Source organism: Malania oleifera, chromosome 3 (assembly GCF_029873635.1).
Source record: "Malania oleifera isolate guangnan ecotype guangnan chromosome 3, ASM2987363v1, whole genome shotgun sequence".
NCBI classification, from domain to species: Eukaryota; Viridiplantae; Streptophyta; class Magnoliopsida; order Santalales; family Ximeniaceae; genus Malania; species Malania oleifera.
Genome location: NC_080419.1, coordinates 30,374,705 through 30,389,565, shown reverse-complemented (window position 1 = coordinate 30,389,565; position 14,861 = coordinate 30,374,705). Strand labels below are relative to the sequence as shown.

At 37.7% G+C, this 14,861-nt stretch overlaps 1 protein-coding gene across 1 annotated transcript in view; it reads left to right on the top strand.

Moving 5' to 3' along the window:
• The first annotated feature begins 2,901 nt into the window (after positions 1-2,901).
• The window catches only part of LOC131151981 (1-aminocyclopropane-1-carboxylate oxidase homolog 1-like), a 31,382-nt gene continuing 19,422 nt past the window's right edge, over positions 2,902-14,861 (top strand). Inside the window, exon 1 of the mRNA XM_058103522.1 lies at positions 2,902-3,639. Within this exon, the coding sequence (XP_057959505.1) occupies positions 3,101-3,639 (539 nt within the window). The 5' untranslated portion in view covers positions 2,902-3,100. The remainder of the gene's footprint in view (positions 3,640-14,861) is intronic.

The following is a 14,861-nucleotide window of genomic DNA, read 5'->3' as shown; positions in this document are numbered from 1 at the left end:
TAGACCAAAACCAACAATGCATTTATAATAAAAATACATCTATCTTCTTCTTCTTTCTGCTCTTTACTTCCTTATGGAATATGCCGGATGAAGTGATCTTTAAGTCCCATATTGGCTACCATATGCCTTTGTCTTATGTGTGTGCCAGATATAAACCTGTTCACATACTAAATACACAAAAAATACTGGTGCTTTGTCAGCATCAAAACAAATGGAAAATTGCTTTAAAATAGCTGACCGACCCTTTCCTTGGCCGATTGAGCCAATACAAAAATTTGAATTTTGGCTTAGCTCAACTGACTCGCACCTTTGCCAGTCAACCGAGCCTCTCATGTTTGACTTAATTTTCAGTGCTAAAAGTCATTAATTTTTTAGTTAAACAAATTCAAAATGGTGAGTGTGTCCCAAAACGTCATATTTTTGAGAAGCCTATAAATACCCCCTCATAGCAGAAGTTTTAATTGATTAATAAAGAGAAAATCCTCCCAAAAATAATTTTTGTTCTTTATTCAATTTTTACTCTTTTTCCATTATTCTTTTGAAAAATATTTATTGAAAGAAAGCATTTTCATCTTGGCCATTCAATATTCATTCAAAGCATAATACTCTCATTTATTCCTTTTTTTTTTTTTTTTTTTGAAAATCAATCTTTTGAGAGTAGCTTAAATCTTCTCCCATATATATTTCTTGATAAATTTTTTTTTTTTTGTTTTTGGAAAACCTTATTCTAACTTGTGAATCTTTTGTATTTCCATTGCAAGATTTATAAAGCTCATCTTGCTTTTATTGCTAGAATTCATTTTTTAGCTAAACTTTAAAATTTCCTATACTTCATTTTGACAATTATTTTTGCTGATATCATTTGAGGATTTGAAGATCTTTGAGGTATTCATTGCATATATATATATATATATATATATATATATATATATATATATATATATATATATATATATATATATTTTAAATGAAAGATCATATATATTTTTATTTGGGGAAAAACTATTTGGAAGCAATCCTACACTTTCATTGAAAAATATTTTTAGAGAAATATTTTATCAAGGTATAATCTTTGGAGCATTCATCATATATATCTTCACTCAAAGATTGCAAAAATATTGTTTTGAGAAAAATACCCCTACTCACTTGAGCTTATTTCATATCATATGTGAGTACATTTGTGCATCATTGTGTACATCCTTGCTTATTGTGAGAAGCAATTTATTTGTACAAAAATCTTTTATTGTTGTTGTATTGCCGACGTGTGATCGTTGGAAGAGAAGACCCCATCCTACAAGGTGTGTTTTTTGTTAAGAATTCTACTTGTGAGCTTGTCCCACATTGAAAAATTATAGTGGATGATAGGTGCTTATATACATGGTTGAACTCAAGATCCAATAGGCTTAAACTTTTGAGTCAAGTTGGTGTTCACCCATGTGTGTCAAGCCCACTTATAGGCTTCTCTGGTCCTAACAAATGGTATCAAAGCCGACGGTTCATAACTCTGGGTAAGTGACATCATAAAAAGCCCAGACGTGAAGTTAATTGTCCTCACGTGCTAACATTTGGAAGACCAAGTGTGTGCCTGAGGCCAATAAGGATCATTTAGGTTACAAATGGATCCGAATAGGGTCAAGACGTGAGAGGTATGATTGGTTCGGAGGCATGTGGAATGCAACCTGACGCATGTAAGGCGCTAGTGGTAAGGTCCACTCGAGCAACTGTTGGAGAATTGAGTTTACTCCCATAAAGGATATGGTTTTGTTCAAGGGGGAGCGGTTAGAACTCACAAGTGAGGGAGAGATTGTTGAGAATTCCACTTGTGAGTTTTGTCCCATATTGAAAAATTAGAGTAAATGATGGGTGCTTATATACATGGTTGGGCCCAAGAACCAATAGGTTTAAGCTTTTGGGTCAAGTTGGTGTTCACCCATTTGTGTCAAACCCACCTATAGGCTCCTCTGGTCTTAACAGTTTTGGCACTGCCCCTAAAGTGTTGCTAGGTTTTGGCTTCGCCCAATAAGTGTAGCTGAGGTATTCCTCACCTCGTAAAGAGATGTTGTATTAGTTGAGCTCAACTCAGGTTAATTGATCCGTGGTATTATTCACCCCGTAAGGAGAGGGTGTAAATGGTGTCACTCCACCTATTAAGTGAGCATTTAGTGAAATCCTCTTACTGGTTAGCTTGAGGTGGGGATATAGGCTAGTTTGACCGAACTTCGATAAAAATATCATGTCTAAGCTTTCTTTTTCCTTATCTCTTTAACTTCCTGCACATGAATGTTTGTATATTTAATTGTGAATATTGTGCATGATTTAAATATTTCCATATATTTACATTAGTGGTACTTCTGATTGCTTAGAAAGACCATAAGTTGTAATATACTGTTTGTAATTTGAAATTTAACTTAAAAAGTTTTTAAATACTCAATTTACCTCCCCTTCTCTTGGGAATACACCAATAACATAAAACTATTTTCTTGATTCTCAAAATTTAAACCATATTTCATCTTATTGCAAGAATACCTACTCTGCTAAGCGAAACGAACTGTAAATCACTACGAGAATTAACTGTAAATCTTCCATAAGAGAGATCAAGAAATAAACAAGCATGACCTAGAAACGATTCAACATGTTTTACATTTTATAAACAAAATTAAAAAAAAAAAAAAAAAAGATTAAAAAAAAAAAAAAAAAAAAAAAGATAGACAATGAGCGAACTAGAGAATCTTATAATGGATCCGTATTGCAGCAGTGATGTTAGTATTATGCATAGACTATTCAATTTGCAAACCAAACACGTGATATTAGTGTTCATAAACTATTCAACATAAAAATTTGAAAAAGAAAAAATATGCATCACAGACTTCTCCATCAACCCAAAAAATTATTTTGTGCATTATCCTCACCCCACACACACCGGGAAAAAAAAAAAAAAAAAAAAAAGGCGCACGCAGAAAAACAATCCCTCAAGTCAACAGTGGAGGCTTTGAACAGCATTTCCTTTTTTTTATAAATTTGAATTCCAGCAAGTCTATCACATATTAAATCACACGTTGCTATTGTTTAATTGCCATTTGCCTCACGAGGACGAGAAGAAATGGTCTCCAGCACCGGTGAAGTTCCGACTTCGGCCGGCTTCGATTATGACCGACTAAGCGAGCTAAAAGCATTTGACGAATCAAAAACAGGTGTCAAGGGCCTGGTCGATGCCGGAATAGTTGAGATCCCTCGGATTTTCATCCAACCGCCAGAAGATACCAAGAAGCCGGCCGAAAACGGGGATACCCAATTCATTTTGCCGATCATAGACCTGAGAGAAATCGACGGAGATCCGATCCGGCGGAAGCAGGCCGTCGATGAAATCCGGAAAGCGTCGGAAACATGGGGCTTCTTCGAGGTGATTAACCATGGGGTTCCGGGGAGCACTTTGGAGGAGATGCTGGCAGGGGTGCGCAGGTTTTACGAGCAAGATCCTGAAGCGAAGAAAAAGATGTATACACGAGATAAAACTAGAAAGGTGATCCATAACAGTAATTTTGATCTCTACTCTTCACGAGCAGCTAATTGGAGGGACTCCATGTATTGCGTTATGGCACCTGACCCCCCTCAACCTCAAGAATTGCCTCATGTTCTCAGGTATTTGTTCCAATCTATACGTTAGAATATAGTTTTTTTTTAAATCAGTAAGACTAAATATAATTATATATGAATGAAAATGAGTAAAGAAACAGTGCATTATTGAATAAATTAATTGAGTCCAAAAAGAATTATCTATGTTGAGACAAGCATGCATATGTTTTGGTTTTCTTCTGACCAAGATGATTAATTTAGAGAGATATGGGAGGAACGGCTTTACATCATTACAAGAACTCACAATACAAATAGCAATATAAATAATATCATTATCAGCGTGCCATGATATGATAGACTAGGAATCAATTGCAAGTATCAGGTGCATAAAAACAATCATCCCTCTTTGCTTGTTACTTATTTTTTTTGTCGGGAAATCATTTAGATTTTCTTTAAAACTTGAAAAATATTAAAAAAATAATAATAAAAATATATCAAATAATATATATTTTTATGTTTAGTTATCAAGAAATATGAAAAAAAATAAAAAATATGTTCTGCAATGGAACGCGCGGAAATGATCGTGCAGTGCAGCAATCATGATGAACAATACAAAAACACATAAGGATTAATGAAAGTAATAAAGACACAAGAATTTAACATATTTGGGCAGAATGTCTATGTCGACAGGAGCAAGAGGTGGCTAAAATTCACTATCTATCAAAACTAGGGTTATAATATTATATTTATACTAACCCTACACGTATAGAGGGATTATAAAATTCCCCAAATACCCTTGTATCAATCCCTGGAGGATATCCCCAACCTATTGATCTTCCTAGTTCAAATTTCAAAAACAACCTCGAACAAAACAAAATGTTGACAGTTTTCTTCCTAACTAGCTTCTGCCTAAAACCATCGATGTAACCATTAATAAACTATGCAAAATCATCGACAATTTTATTCCAGATTTAGGCCTTTTCCTGAAACTGTTACACTGTCCCATAACTTTATCAACAAAAAGTCATGTTCTCAATCACCCCTTTGTTTGGCACAGGATCACCTAGCTTGCACCCTCCTTTCTTAATGAATAAAGAAAAAGGTACTGTCCAGACAAAACACTATGCCTAGATCCATCATCACTAAATAGTGCACCACTGGACATCCACTCTCAACCAAGTAGTCTACTGCAAAAACATGCCCACAATTCACTTTCAACTTTCCCATCTAGTGATACTTTTGGCGATTGATTACTTGAGAAACGCGCCATACTCACTAACTTTACGAAGAAGTACCCAGCAAGCCCTGCATATAAGCTGCCTTGCTCACAACACTTCTTGAACAAAACCCATGTACTTAGTGCCCTATGTCTAACATAAGGATTTCTCTCCCAGTCTAATTCTCCACCTCAGCCACTTCATGAAGTATACCAAGACCCTTCGTGATAAACTCACAAAATACATATGTCTCTTCTTTGATGCTATCATTATCGGTTCCCAAATAGCTAAATATATGTTGTCACTCATATGCTTCAACAGCATATACCACGAGGTAACTAATTCAGATTCAATGGCTGCATCTCCATCTACAACTGTAACACCCTGCAGTATATAGACATTTCCCTTTATCTTTTCTCCTTTCATCACTATTGAATCGCCTTCTTACACCTTCATTTCTCCTTTTTCAGACTCGTAACTATACTTGTTACAGTCTAAAATACCCAACGAAATAACACTCCTTCCTAGACCCTTCACATGCCTTACATCATATATAGTTCTTACAACATCATCATACATTTTTAATTTTACATCTCCTATGCCAAGTATTTTGCATGAAATATTATTTCCCATCGAAATACAACCAGTATTGACTAACCTATAGGTGTGAAACCATTTTCAATTTTCTGTCATATGATAAGAGCATCCGCTATCTAGAATCCAAGAGTCCTCTGTGAGACACTTTTAACCCGATGAAATACACAGGATATCTCCACCATTGCATTCCGAATCTCCGTCCACTACACACACAGATTTTGACGAACCTTACTGATTTTTAGAATTCCCTTTCTTCCACTTCGGACATTCCGGCCTTATGTGCCCGATTTTAGTGCACTTAAAGCATTTCACATCATTTTTCTTCTTCCCGGACTGCAACCAAGATTTTCCTTGGGACTTACATTTCCCAAGTTCTTGATTACCTTTTACAACAAGTCCTTCACTATGTGCATCTTCATTGATAATCACCATTCTTTGATGAAAACCAAGCAATGCACTTGTCACTTCTTCCAAATTCAGATTATCTTTGCCCCATGTAAGAGTCGTAACCAAATTTTCATAAGTTTGAGACGTAGGAAGCGAATTTAGTAGCATCAATGCTTTATCTTCCTCCTCGAATGTTACATCAACGTGTGCCAAATCCCTCATAATTTGATTAAAAATGTTGATATGTTGGTTCAAATCCAAACCCTCAACCATCTTAAGCCAATATAATCTTTGCTTAAGAAAAAGTTTGTTCAACAAGGATTTAGACATATACTAGCTTTCAAGCTTTCGCCACACCGCCACTAGAGAATCCTCCTCCATCACATAATAGAGAACTTCATCGGCCAAACACAAGCGTATTGTAGAAACGACCTTTGCTTCGAATTCTCTCCATGTTGCCTCATCCATTCCAACTGCTTGAACACCAAGTAGAGCCTTAGTCATTCCCTCCTGCACAAGAATATTCTTTACTCACCTCTACCACAAACCAAAGTTTCTGATCCCATTAAATTTGACAACATCAAATCTTGCAGAAGACAATCCCGATGCCATAACAACAATCGCTCCGATACAAATTTTTTGTGATATGGATCGTATAATGAAATTGTCAGCAAAATAAACCAAAAGAAAAAAATAACACAACCAATAAGAACAACAACATGATTTATGTGGTTTGACAAAGCCTACATCCATGAAAGCAAAAGGCACACAAATTTCACTATGAAAATCACAATGTACACAATACACTTCAATAATGAACACTCTCACTTTCAAAATATGCCCAGATGACATATATAGAGTTTCTTCAAAGGTTTCCCCCCGTTTGCCCAACCACCCAATTTTCAAAAATTTAAAATTTCAGAAAACTATCGCAGCCAGGCGCCCCTCATCAACGAACATAGGGGCTTCATCGACAAGACCAAGAAGAACCTTCGTCGACGAATACAGTGCTCTCGTCGACGATGCCAGACGTCTAAATTTTCTTGCTCTCAATAATTTTTCATTGATGAGCTTCGAAGCATTCGTGGATGAACCTTTGTTGTTCCCCCGTCGACGAGCATAGGCCATTCGTCGACGAGTCCTGATGTGCTGCTCCTTTCATGTTTTTCCTCCTTCCTTCTTTGCTAATCAAAACAGATGTATAAGAGTCATAAATCACAATCTCTACTTTGGTGATTATACGCCCCTTAGGAGAATCTCAAAAACACGACCTATTTCACTTTGAACTTAAAAACGCCTAGTTGGGTTATGTCTCCCTTCTAACACTTTGAGATAAATATCAAGTCCAAGCAATACTGCTTAAACTTACTGATGGCACCTTCATCTTCTACCATCAACCTTGATGCAGTTGTAGATTCATCACCCAAAGACTTCACCTTAGGCTTCCAACAAAGTCTTCCAACAATAGTAAACAAACACTGCTACAAGCCTTATATTACCAAAGCCCCCTGCATAGTCTTCAACAAATCTCACAATTGACGATCCACTCTGTTGCATGCTGAAACGCTCCATTTAGACAATCATGGAGGATCTTTGACATATCCCGGACATCAAAGCCCGTCCTTGGGTACCGAGCGGTAGATATTTCAAAATGATTCTCCACAGAACCCCTTTGAGATGGCAAACAAAGTCTCCCTACAGCTCTGTCCACAAAGCCACCATTAGATAATACTAATCTCCCTGCAGCTTTGTCCATGTGAATAAAAAAACCAAGACCCATCTTGGCCGTACCCAACACATTCATGTTGAAAATTTTTAAGAAAGTTTCCAACTAATTAAAGCCTCTGTTAAAGCATTTCCAACCAATAACATTTCATTCATACACAACAGACATATCACTCCACTGCATCTGATCACTCTCTTCCATAATGGAAGCCTCACCACCTCACACACTTGAGTGGTGGTCTGATAGTGCACATAAGCTTACCGTGATTCTGCGATTCTTTACAGCTGAAACTCCCTACAATATGACCAATGTCATCTCTTCCTTAAGTCTGTTACTCCACCTGCATCACAAGCCCATTGAATCTGTGATATATTAACCTAAGTTAGAACTCCATGCATTTCTGCTCTGAGTCCGTAACTCCACCTAAAAAAAAAAAAAAAAAACGATTGTTGTTGCCACCATTTTCTAGCTTTTCTATTTCTCTTCCTTTACCTAAGTACGCTGCTCCATAACTATATTAACAAAAAAGCCATGTCTTGGATCACCCCTTTGTTTGCCAAAGGATCACCCAGCTTGCACCCTCCTTTCTAGCGAATAAAGAAAAAGGTACTGTCCGAACAAAACACCAAGCCTAGATCCTCCATCACTAGAATAGTGCACCAGTGGACATCCACTCACAACCGAGTAGTCTACTGCAAAAACATGCCCACAATTCACTTGCAACTTTCCCATCTAGCGATACCTTTGGCGATCGATTGCTCAAGAAACGCGCCATACTCACTAACTTCACCAAGAAGTACCCTGCAAGCCCTACAAATAACCTGGACTGCTCACAAAACTTCTTGAACGAAACCATCGTATTTAGTCCCCTATTTCTAACCTAAGGATTTCTCTCCCGGTCTAGTTCTCCACCTCAGCCACCGCATGAAGTACACCAAGACCCTTCATGATAAACTCACAAAACTCATATGCCTCTCTTTTGATGCTCTCATTATCGGTTCCCAAATAGCTAAATATATGTAGACACCCATATGCTTGAACTGCATATACCACGAAGTAACTGATTCAAATTCAACGGTTGCATCTCCACCTTCAACCGTAACACCCTACAGTATATAGATACTTCCCTCTATATTTTCTCATTTCATCACTATTGAATCGCCTTCATACACCTTCATTTATCCTTTTTTAGACACGTTACTATACTCGTTACAGTCTAAAATACCCAATGAAATAACACTCTTTCCTAGACCCTTCACTTGCCTTGCATCACATATAGTTCTTACAACACCGTCATATATTTTTAAGTTTACATCTCCTATACCAAGTATTTTGCATGAAATATTATTTCCCATCAAAACAAAACCAGTATTGACTGACGAGTAGGTTTCAAACCATTTTTTGTTTGCTGTCATATGATAAGAGCATCCAGTATCTAGAATCCAAGAGTCTTCTATGAGACACTCTGAACTTGACGAAATACACAACATATCTCCATTACTACATTCTGAATCTCTTTCTACTGTACACGCAAATTTTGACGAACCTTGCTGATTTTCAAAATTCCCTTTTTTCCACTCCAGAAATTCTGGCCTTATGTGCCCGATTTCATTGCACTTAAAGCATTTCACATCCTTTTTCTTCTTCCCAGACTATAACCGAGATTTTCCTTGGGACTTATGTCTCCCATGTTCTTGATTACCTTTTACAACAAGTCCTTCACCATGTGATGCTTCATTGCTAATCACCATTCTTTGATGAAAACCAAGCAATGCACTTGTCACTTCTTCAAAATTTAGATTATCTTTGACCTATGTAAGACTTGTAACCAAATTTTCATAAGTTTGAGACGTAGGAAGGGAATTTAATAGCTTTAATTCTTTATCTTCCTCCTCGAACATTACATCAACACATGCCAAATCACTCACAATTTGATTAAAAATGTTGATATGTTGGTTCAAATCCGAACCCTCAACAATCTTAAACCAATATAATCTTTGCTTAAGAAAAAGTTTGTTCAACAAGGATTTAGACATATACCGGCTTTCAAGCTTTCGCCACACCACCACTAAAGAATCCTCCTCCATCACATGATAGAGAACTTCATTGGCCAAACACAAGCGTATTGTTGAAACGGTCTTTGCTTCCAATTCTCTCCATGTTTCCTCATCCATTCCAACCGGTTGAACACCAAGTAGAGCCTTAGTCATTCCCTATTGCATAAGAATATCCTTTACTCTCCTCTGCCACAAACCAAAGTTTCCGATTCCATCAAATTTAACAACGTCAAATCTTGCAGAAGACGATCTCGATGCCATAACAAATATCGCTCTGAAACGAATTTGTTGTGATATGGATCGTATAATGAAATTGCATAGCGAAATAAAAAACAGGAAACAAATAACACAAACAATAAGAACAACCACACGATTTCCGTGGTTCAGCAAACCTATATCCATCAAAGCAAAAGGCAAACAAATTTCACTATGGAAATCACAATGTACACAATACACTTCAATAATGATCACTCTCACTCTCAAAATATGCCTAGATGACATATATAGAGTTTTTTCGGAGGTTTCCCCCCGTTTTCCCAACCACCCAACGTTCAAAAATTCAAAAATTTAGAAAACTGTCATAGCCTAAGCACCCCTCGTCGACGAACACAGGGACTTCGTCAACGAGACCAAGAGGAAACTTCGTCGATGAATACAATGCTCTTGTCGACGATGCTAGAAGTCTGAATTTTCTTGCTCTCGATAATTATTCATCGATGAGCTTCAAAGCCTTCAATGATGAACCTCTAATGTTCCCTCGTCGACGAGCATAGGCCATTCCTCAACGAGTTTTGTTGTATTGCCCCTTTCATATTTTTCCTCCTTCCTTCTTTGCTTTTCAAAACAGTAATATGAAAGCCACAAACAACAATCTCCACTTTGGCAATTATACGCCCCTGAGGAGAATATCAAAAACATGAACTGCTTCACTTTGAACTTAAAAAAGGCTCATGTCTTCCTTCTAACACTTGGAGACAAATTCCAACTCCATGATATACCGCTTAAAATTACCGATGGCACCTTCAACTTATACCATCAACCCCGATGCAGCTATAGATTCATCACTTGAAAACATCACCCTAGGCTTCCAACAAAGCCTTCCAACAATGGTGAACAAATACTACTGCAAGCCTTATATTACCAAAGCCCCCTACATAGTCTTCAACAAATATCACAACTGATGGTCCACCCTGTTGCCTACTAAAACACTCCATTTACACAATCATGGAAGACCTTTGACATATCCTGGACATCACAGCCCGTCCTTGGTTTCTGAGCGGTAGTTATTTCACAATGATTCTCCATAGAACCCCCTTGAGATGGAAAACAAAGTCTCCCTACAGTTCCTTCTTCAAAGCCACCATGAGATAATACCAATTTCCCTGCAGCTTTGTCAATGTGAATTAACAAACCAAGACCCACCTTGGCCGTACCCAGCACATTCTTGTCAAAACCTTTCAACAAAGTTTCCAACTGATTAAAGCCTCAGTTAAAGCATTTCCAGCCAATAACATATCATGCATACATAAAAAACATATCACTCCACTACATCTTATCACCCTCTTCCATAATGGAAGCATCACCACCTCACACACTTGAGTGATGGTCTAATAGTGCACATGAGCTTACCGTGATTCTTCGGATCTCCCGACATGAAACTCCCTACAATATGACCAATGCCATCTCTTCCTTGAGTCTGTTGTTCCACCTGCATCACAAGCCCACTTAATCTGTGATATTATTAACTTGAGTTAGAACTCCCCGAATTTATGCTCTGAGTTCCTAACTCCACTTGAAAAACATGATTGTTGCTCCCACTGTTTTTTGCCATTTTCGTTTCTCTTCCTTTACCTTAGTACGCTACCCTATGACTTTATCAACAAAAAGTCATGTCCTCGATCGCCCCTTTTTTTTCCACATGATCACCCAGCTTGCACCCTCCTTTCCTAGTGAATAAAGGAAAAGGTACTGTCTGAACAAACACCAAGCCTAGATCCTCCATCACTAGAATAGTGCACCAGTGGACATCCACTCACAACCGAGTAGTCTACCGCAAAAATATGCCCACAATTCACTTGCAACTTTCCCATCTAGCGATAGCTTTGGTGATTGATTACTCAAAAAATGCACCATACTCACGGACTTTACCAAGAAGTATCGTACAAGCCCTGCATATAACCTGCCCTGCTCACAAAACTTCTTGAATGAAACCAGTGTACTCAGTCCCCTATGTCTAACATAAGGATTTCTATCCTGATCTAGTTCTCCACCTCAGCCACTGCATGAACTACCCCAAGACCCTTCGTGATAAACTCACAAAATACATATGTCTCTCCTTTAATGCTATAATTATTGATTCCCAAACAGCAGAATATATGTAGTCACCCATATGCTTGAATTGCATATACCACGAAGTAACTAATTCAAATTCAATGGCTGCATCTCCACCTACAACTTTAACACCTTGTAGTATAGAGATATTTCCCTCTATCTTTTCTCCTTTCATCACTATCGAATCGCCTTCACACACCTTCATTTCTCCTCTTTCAGACTTGTAACTATACTCATTACAGTCTAACCCAATGAAATAACACTCTCTCCTAGACCCTCCACATGCCTTACATCGTATATAGTTCTTACAGCACCATCATACATTTTTAATTTTACATCTCCTATACCAAGTATTTTTCATGAAATATTATTTCCCATAAAAACACAACTAGTATTGACTGACCTGTAAGTGTCAAACCATTTTCTATTTGTTGTCATATGGTAAAAGCATCCGGTATCTAGAATCCAAGAGTCTTCTGTGAGACAGTCTGAACCCGATGAAATACACAACATATCTCCATCATTGCATTCTGAATCTCATTCCACAACACATGCAGATTTTGACGAACCTTTCTGATTTTCAGAATTCCCTTTCTTCCACTCTGGACATCCCGACCTTATATGCTTGATTTCGCCGCACTTAAAGCATTTCACATCCTTTGTCTTCTTCAGACTGCAATCGAGATTTTCCCTATGACTTACGTCTTCCATGTTCTTGATGACCTTTTAAAACAAGTCCTTCACCATGTGAAGCTTCTTTGCTAATCACCATTCTTTGATGAAAACCAAGCAATGCACTTGTCACTTCCAAATTCAGATTATCTTTGCCCCATCTAAAAGTTCCAACCAAATTTTCATAAGTTTGAGACGTAGGAAGGGAATTTTATAGCATCAATGCATTATCTTCCTCCTCGAACGTTACATCAACACATGCAAAATCACTCACAGTTTGATTAAAAATGTTGATATGTTGGTTTAAATCCGAACCCTTAGCCATCTTAAGTCAATATAATTCTTAAGAAAAATTTTGTTCAACAAGGATTTAAACATATACCGGCTTTCAAGATTTCTCCACACAGCCGCTGGAGAATCCTTCTCCATCACATGATAGAGAACTTTGTCCACCAAACATAAGCATATTGTAGAAACGACCTTTGCTTCCAATTCTTTCCATGTTGCCTCATCTATTCCAACCGATTGAACACCAAGTAGAGCCTTAGTCATTCCCTATTGCATAAGAATATCCTTTACTCTCCTCTGCCACAAACCAAAGTTTCCGATTCCATCAAATTTGACAACGTCAAATCTTACAGAAGATGATACCAATGCCATAAAAAATATCGCTCTGATACGAATTTGTTGTGATATGGATCGTATAATGAAATTGCACAGCGAAATAAATAACAAGAAATAAAATAACACAACCAATAAGAACAAAATCATGATTTCCAAGGTTTGGCAAAACCTATATCCACGGAAGCAAAAGGCACACAAATTTCACTACGGAAATCACAATGTACACAATACACTTCAATAATGATCACTCTCACTCTCAAAATATGCTCAGATGACATATATAAAGTTTCTTCAGAGGTTTCCCCCCTTTTGCCAAACCACCCAACGTTCAAAAATTCAAAATTTTAGAAAACTGCCGCATCACAGGCGCCCCTCGCTGACAAACACCGGGGCTTCGTTGATGAGACCAAGAAGAACCTTTGTTGAAGAATACAGTGCTCCTATCGATGATTGAAGTATGAATTTTCCTATTCTTAGTAATTATTCGTTGACGATCTTCTGAACCTTCATCGATGAACCTTTGACGTTCCCTCATTGATGACCATAGGGCCTTCGTCAATGAGTCTTGCTGTGCTACCCCTTTCATGTTTTTCCTCCTTCCTTCTTTACTTAGAAAAATAGAACTATAAAAGCCACAAATAACAATATCTACCTTGGCGATTATAAGCCCCTTAGGAGAATCTCAAAAACATGAACTTATTCACTTTGAACTTAAAAATGCCAGATTGGGTTATGTCTCCCTTTTAACACTTGAAGACAAATACCAAGTCCAATCAATACCGCTTAAACTTACCGATGGCACCTTCAGCTTCTACCATTAACACCGATGCAGTTGTAGATTCATCACTAGAAGACTTCACCCTGGGCTTCCAACAAAGCCTTCCAACAACAGTAAACAAACACTACTGCAAGCCTTATATTACCAAAGCACCTTGCATAGTCTTCAACAAATCTCACAACTAACGGTCCACTCTGTTGCCTACAGAAACACCCCATTTACACAATCATGGAGGACCTTTGACATATCCCGGACATCACAACCCATCGTTGGGTACCGAGCGGTAGACATTTCACAACGATTCTCCACAGAACCCCCTTAAGATGGCAAACAAAATCTCCCTACGGTTCCGTCCACAAAGCCACATGAGATGATACCAATTTCCCTGCAGCTTTTTTCCATGTGAATCAACAAACCAAGACCCATCTTGTCGTACCCAACACATTCATGTCAAAACCTTTTAACAAAGTTTCCAATTGATTAAGGCCTCAATTAAAGAATTTCCAGCCAATAACATGTCATTCATACACAACAAACATATTACTCTACTACATCTTATCACCCTCTTCCATAATGGAAGCCTCACCACCTCACACGCCTGAGTGGTGGTTTGATAGTGCACATAAGCTTACCATGAATTTGTGGATCTCCTGAGCTGAAAATCCCTGCAATATAACCAATGCCATCTCTTCCTTGATTCTTTTGCTCCACTTGCATCACAAGCCCATTTAATCTGTTATATTGTTAACCTGAGTTAGAAAGCCCTGCATTTCTGTTCTGAGTCCCTAACTCCAATTGAAAAACATGATTGTTGCTCTCGCTATTTTCTACCATTTCTATTTCTCTTCCTTTACCCAAGTACGCTGCCCTATGACTTTATCAACAAAAAGCCATGTCCT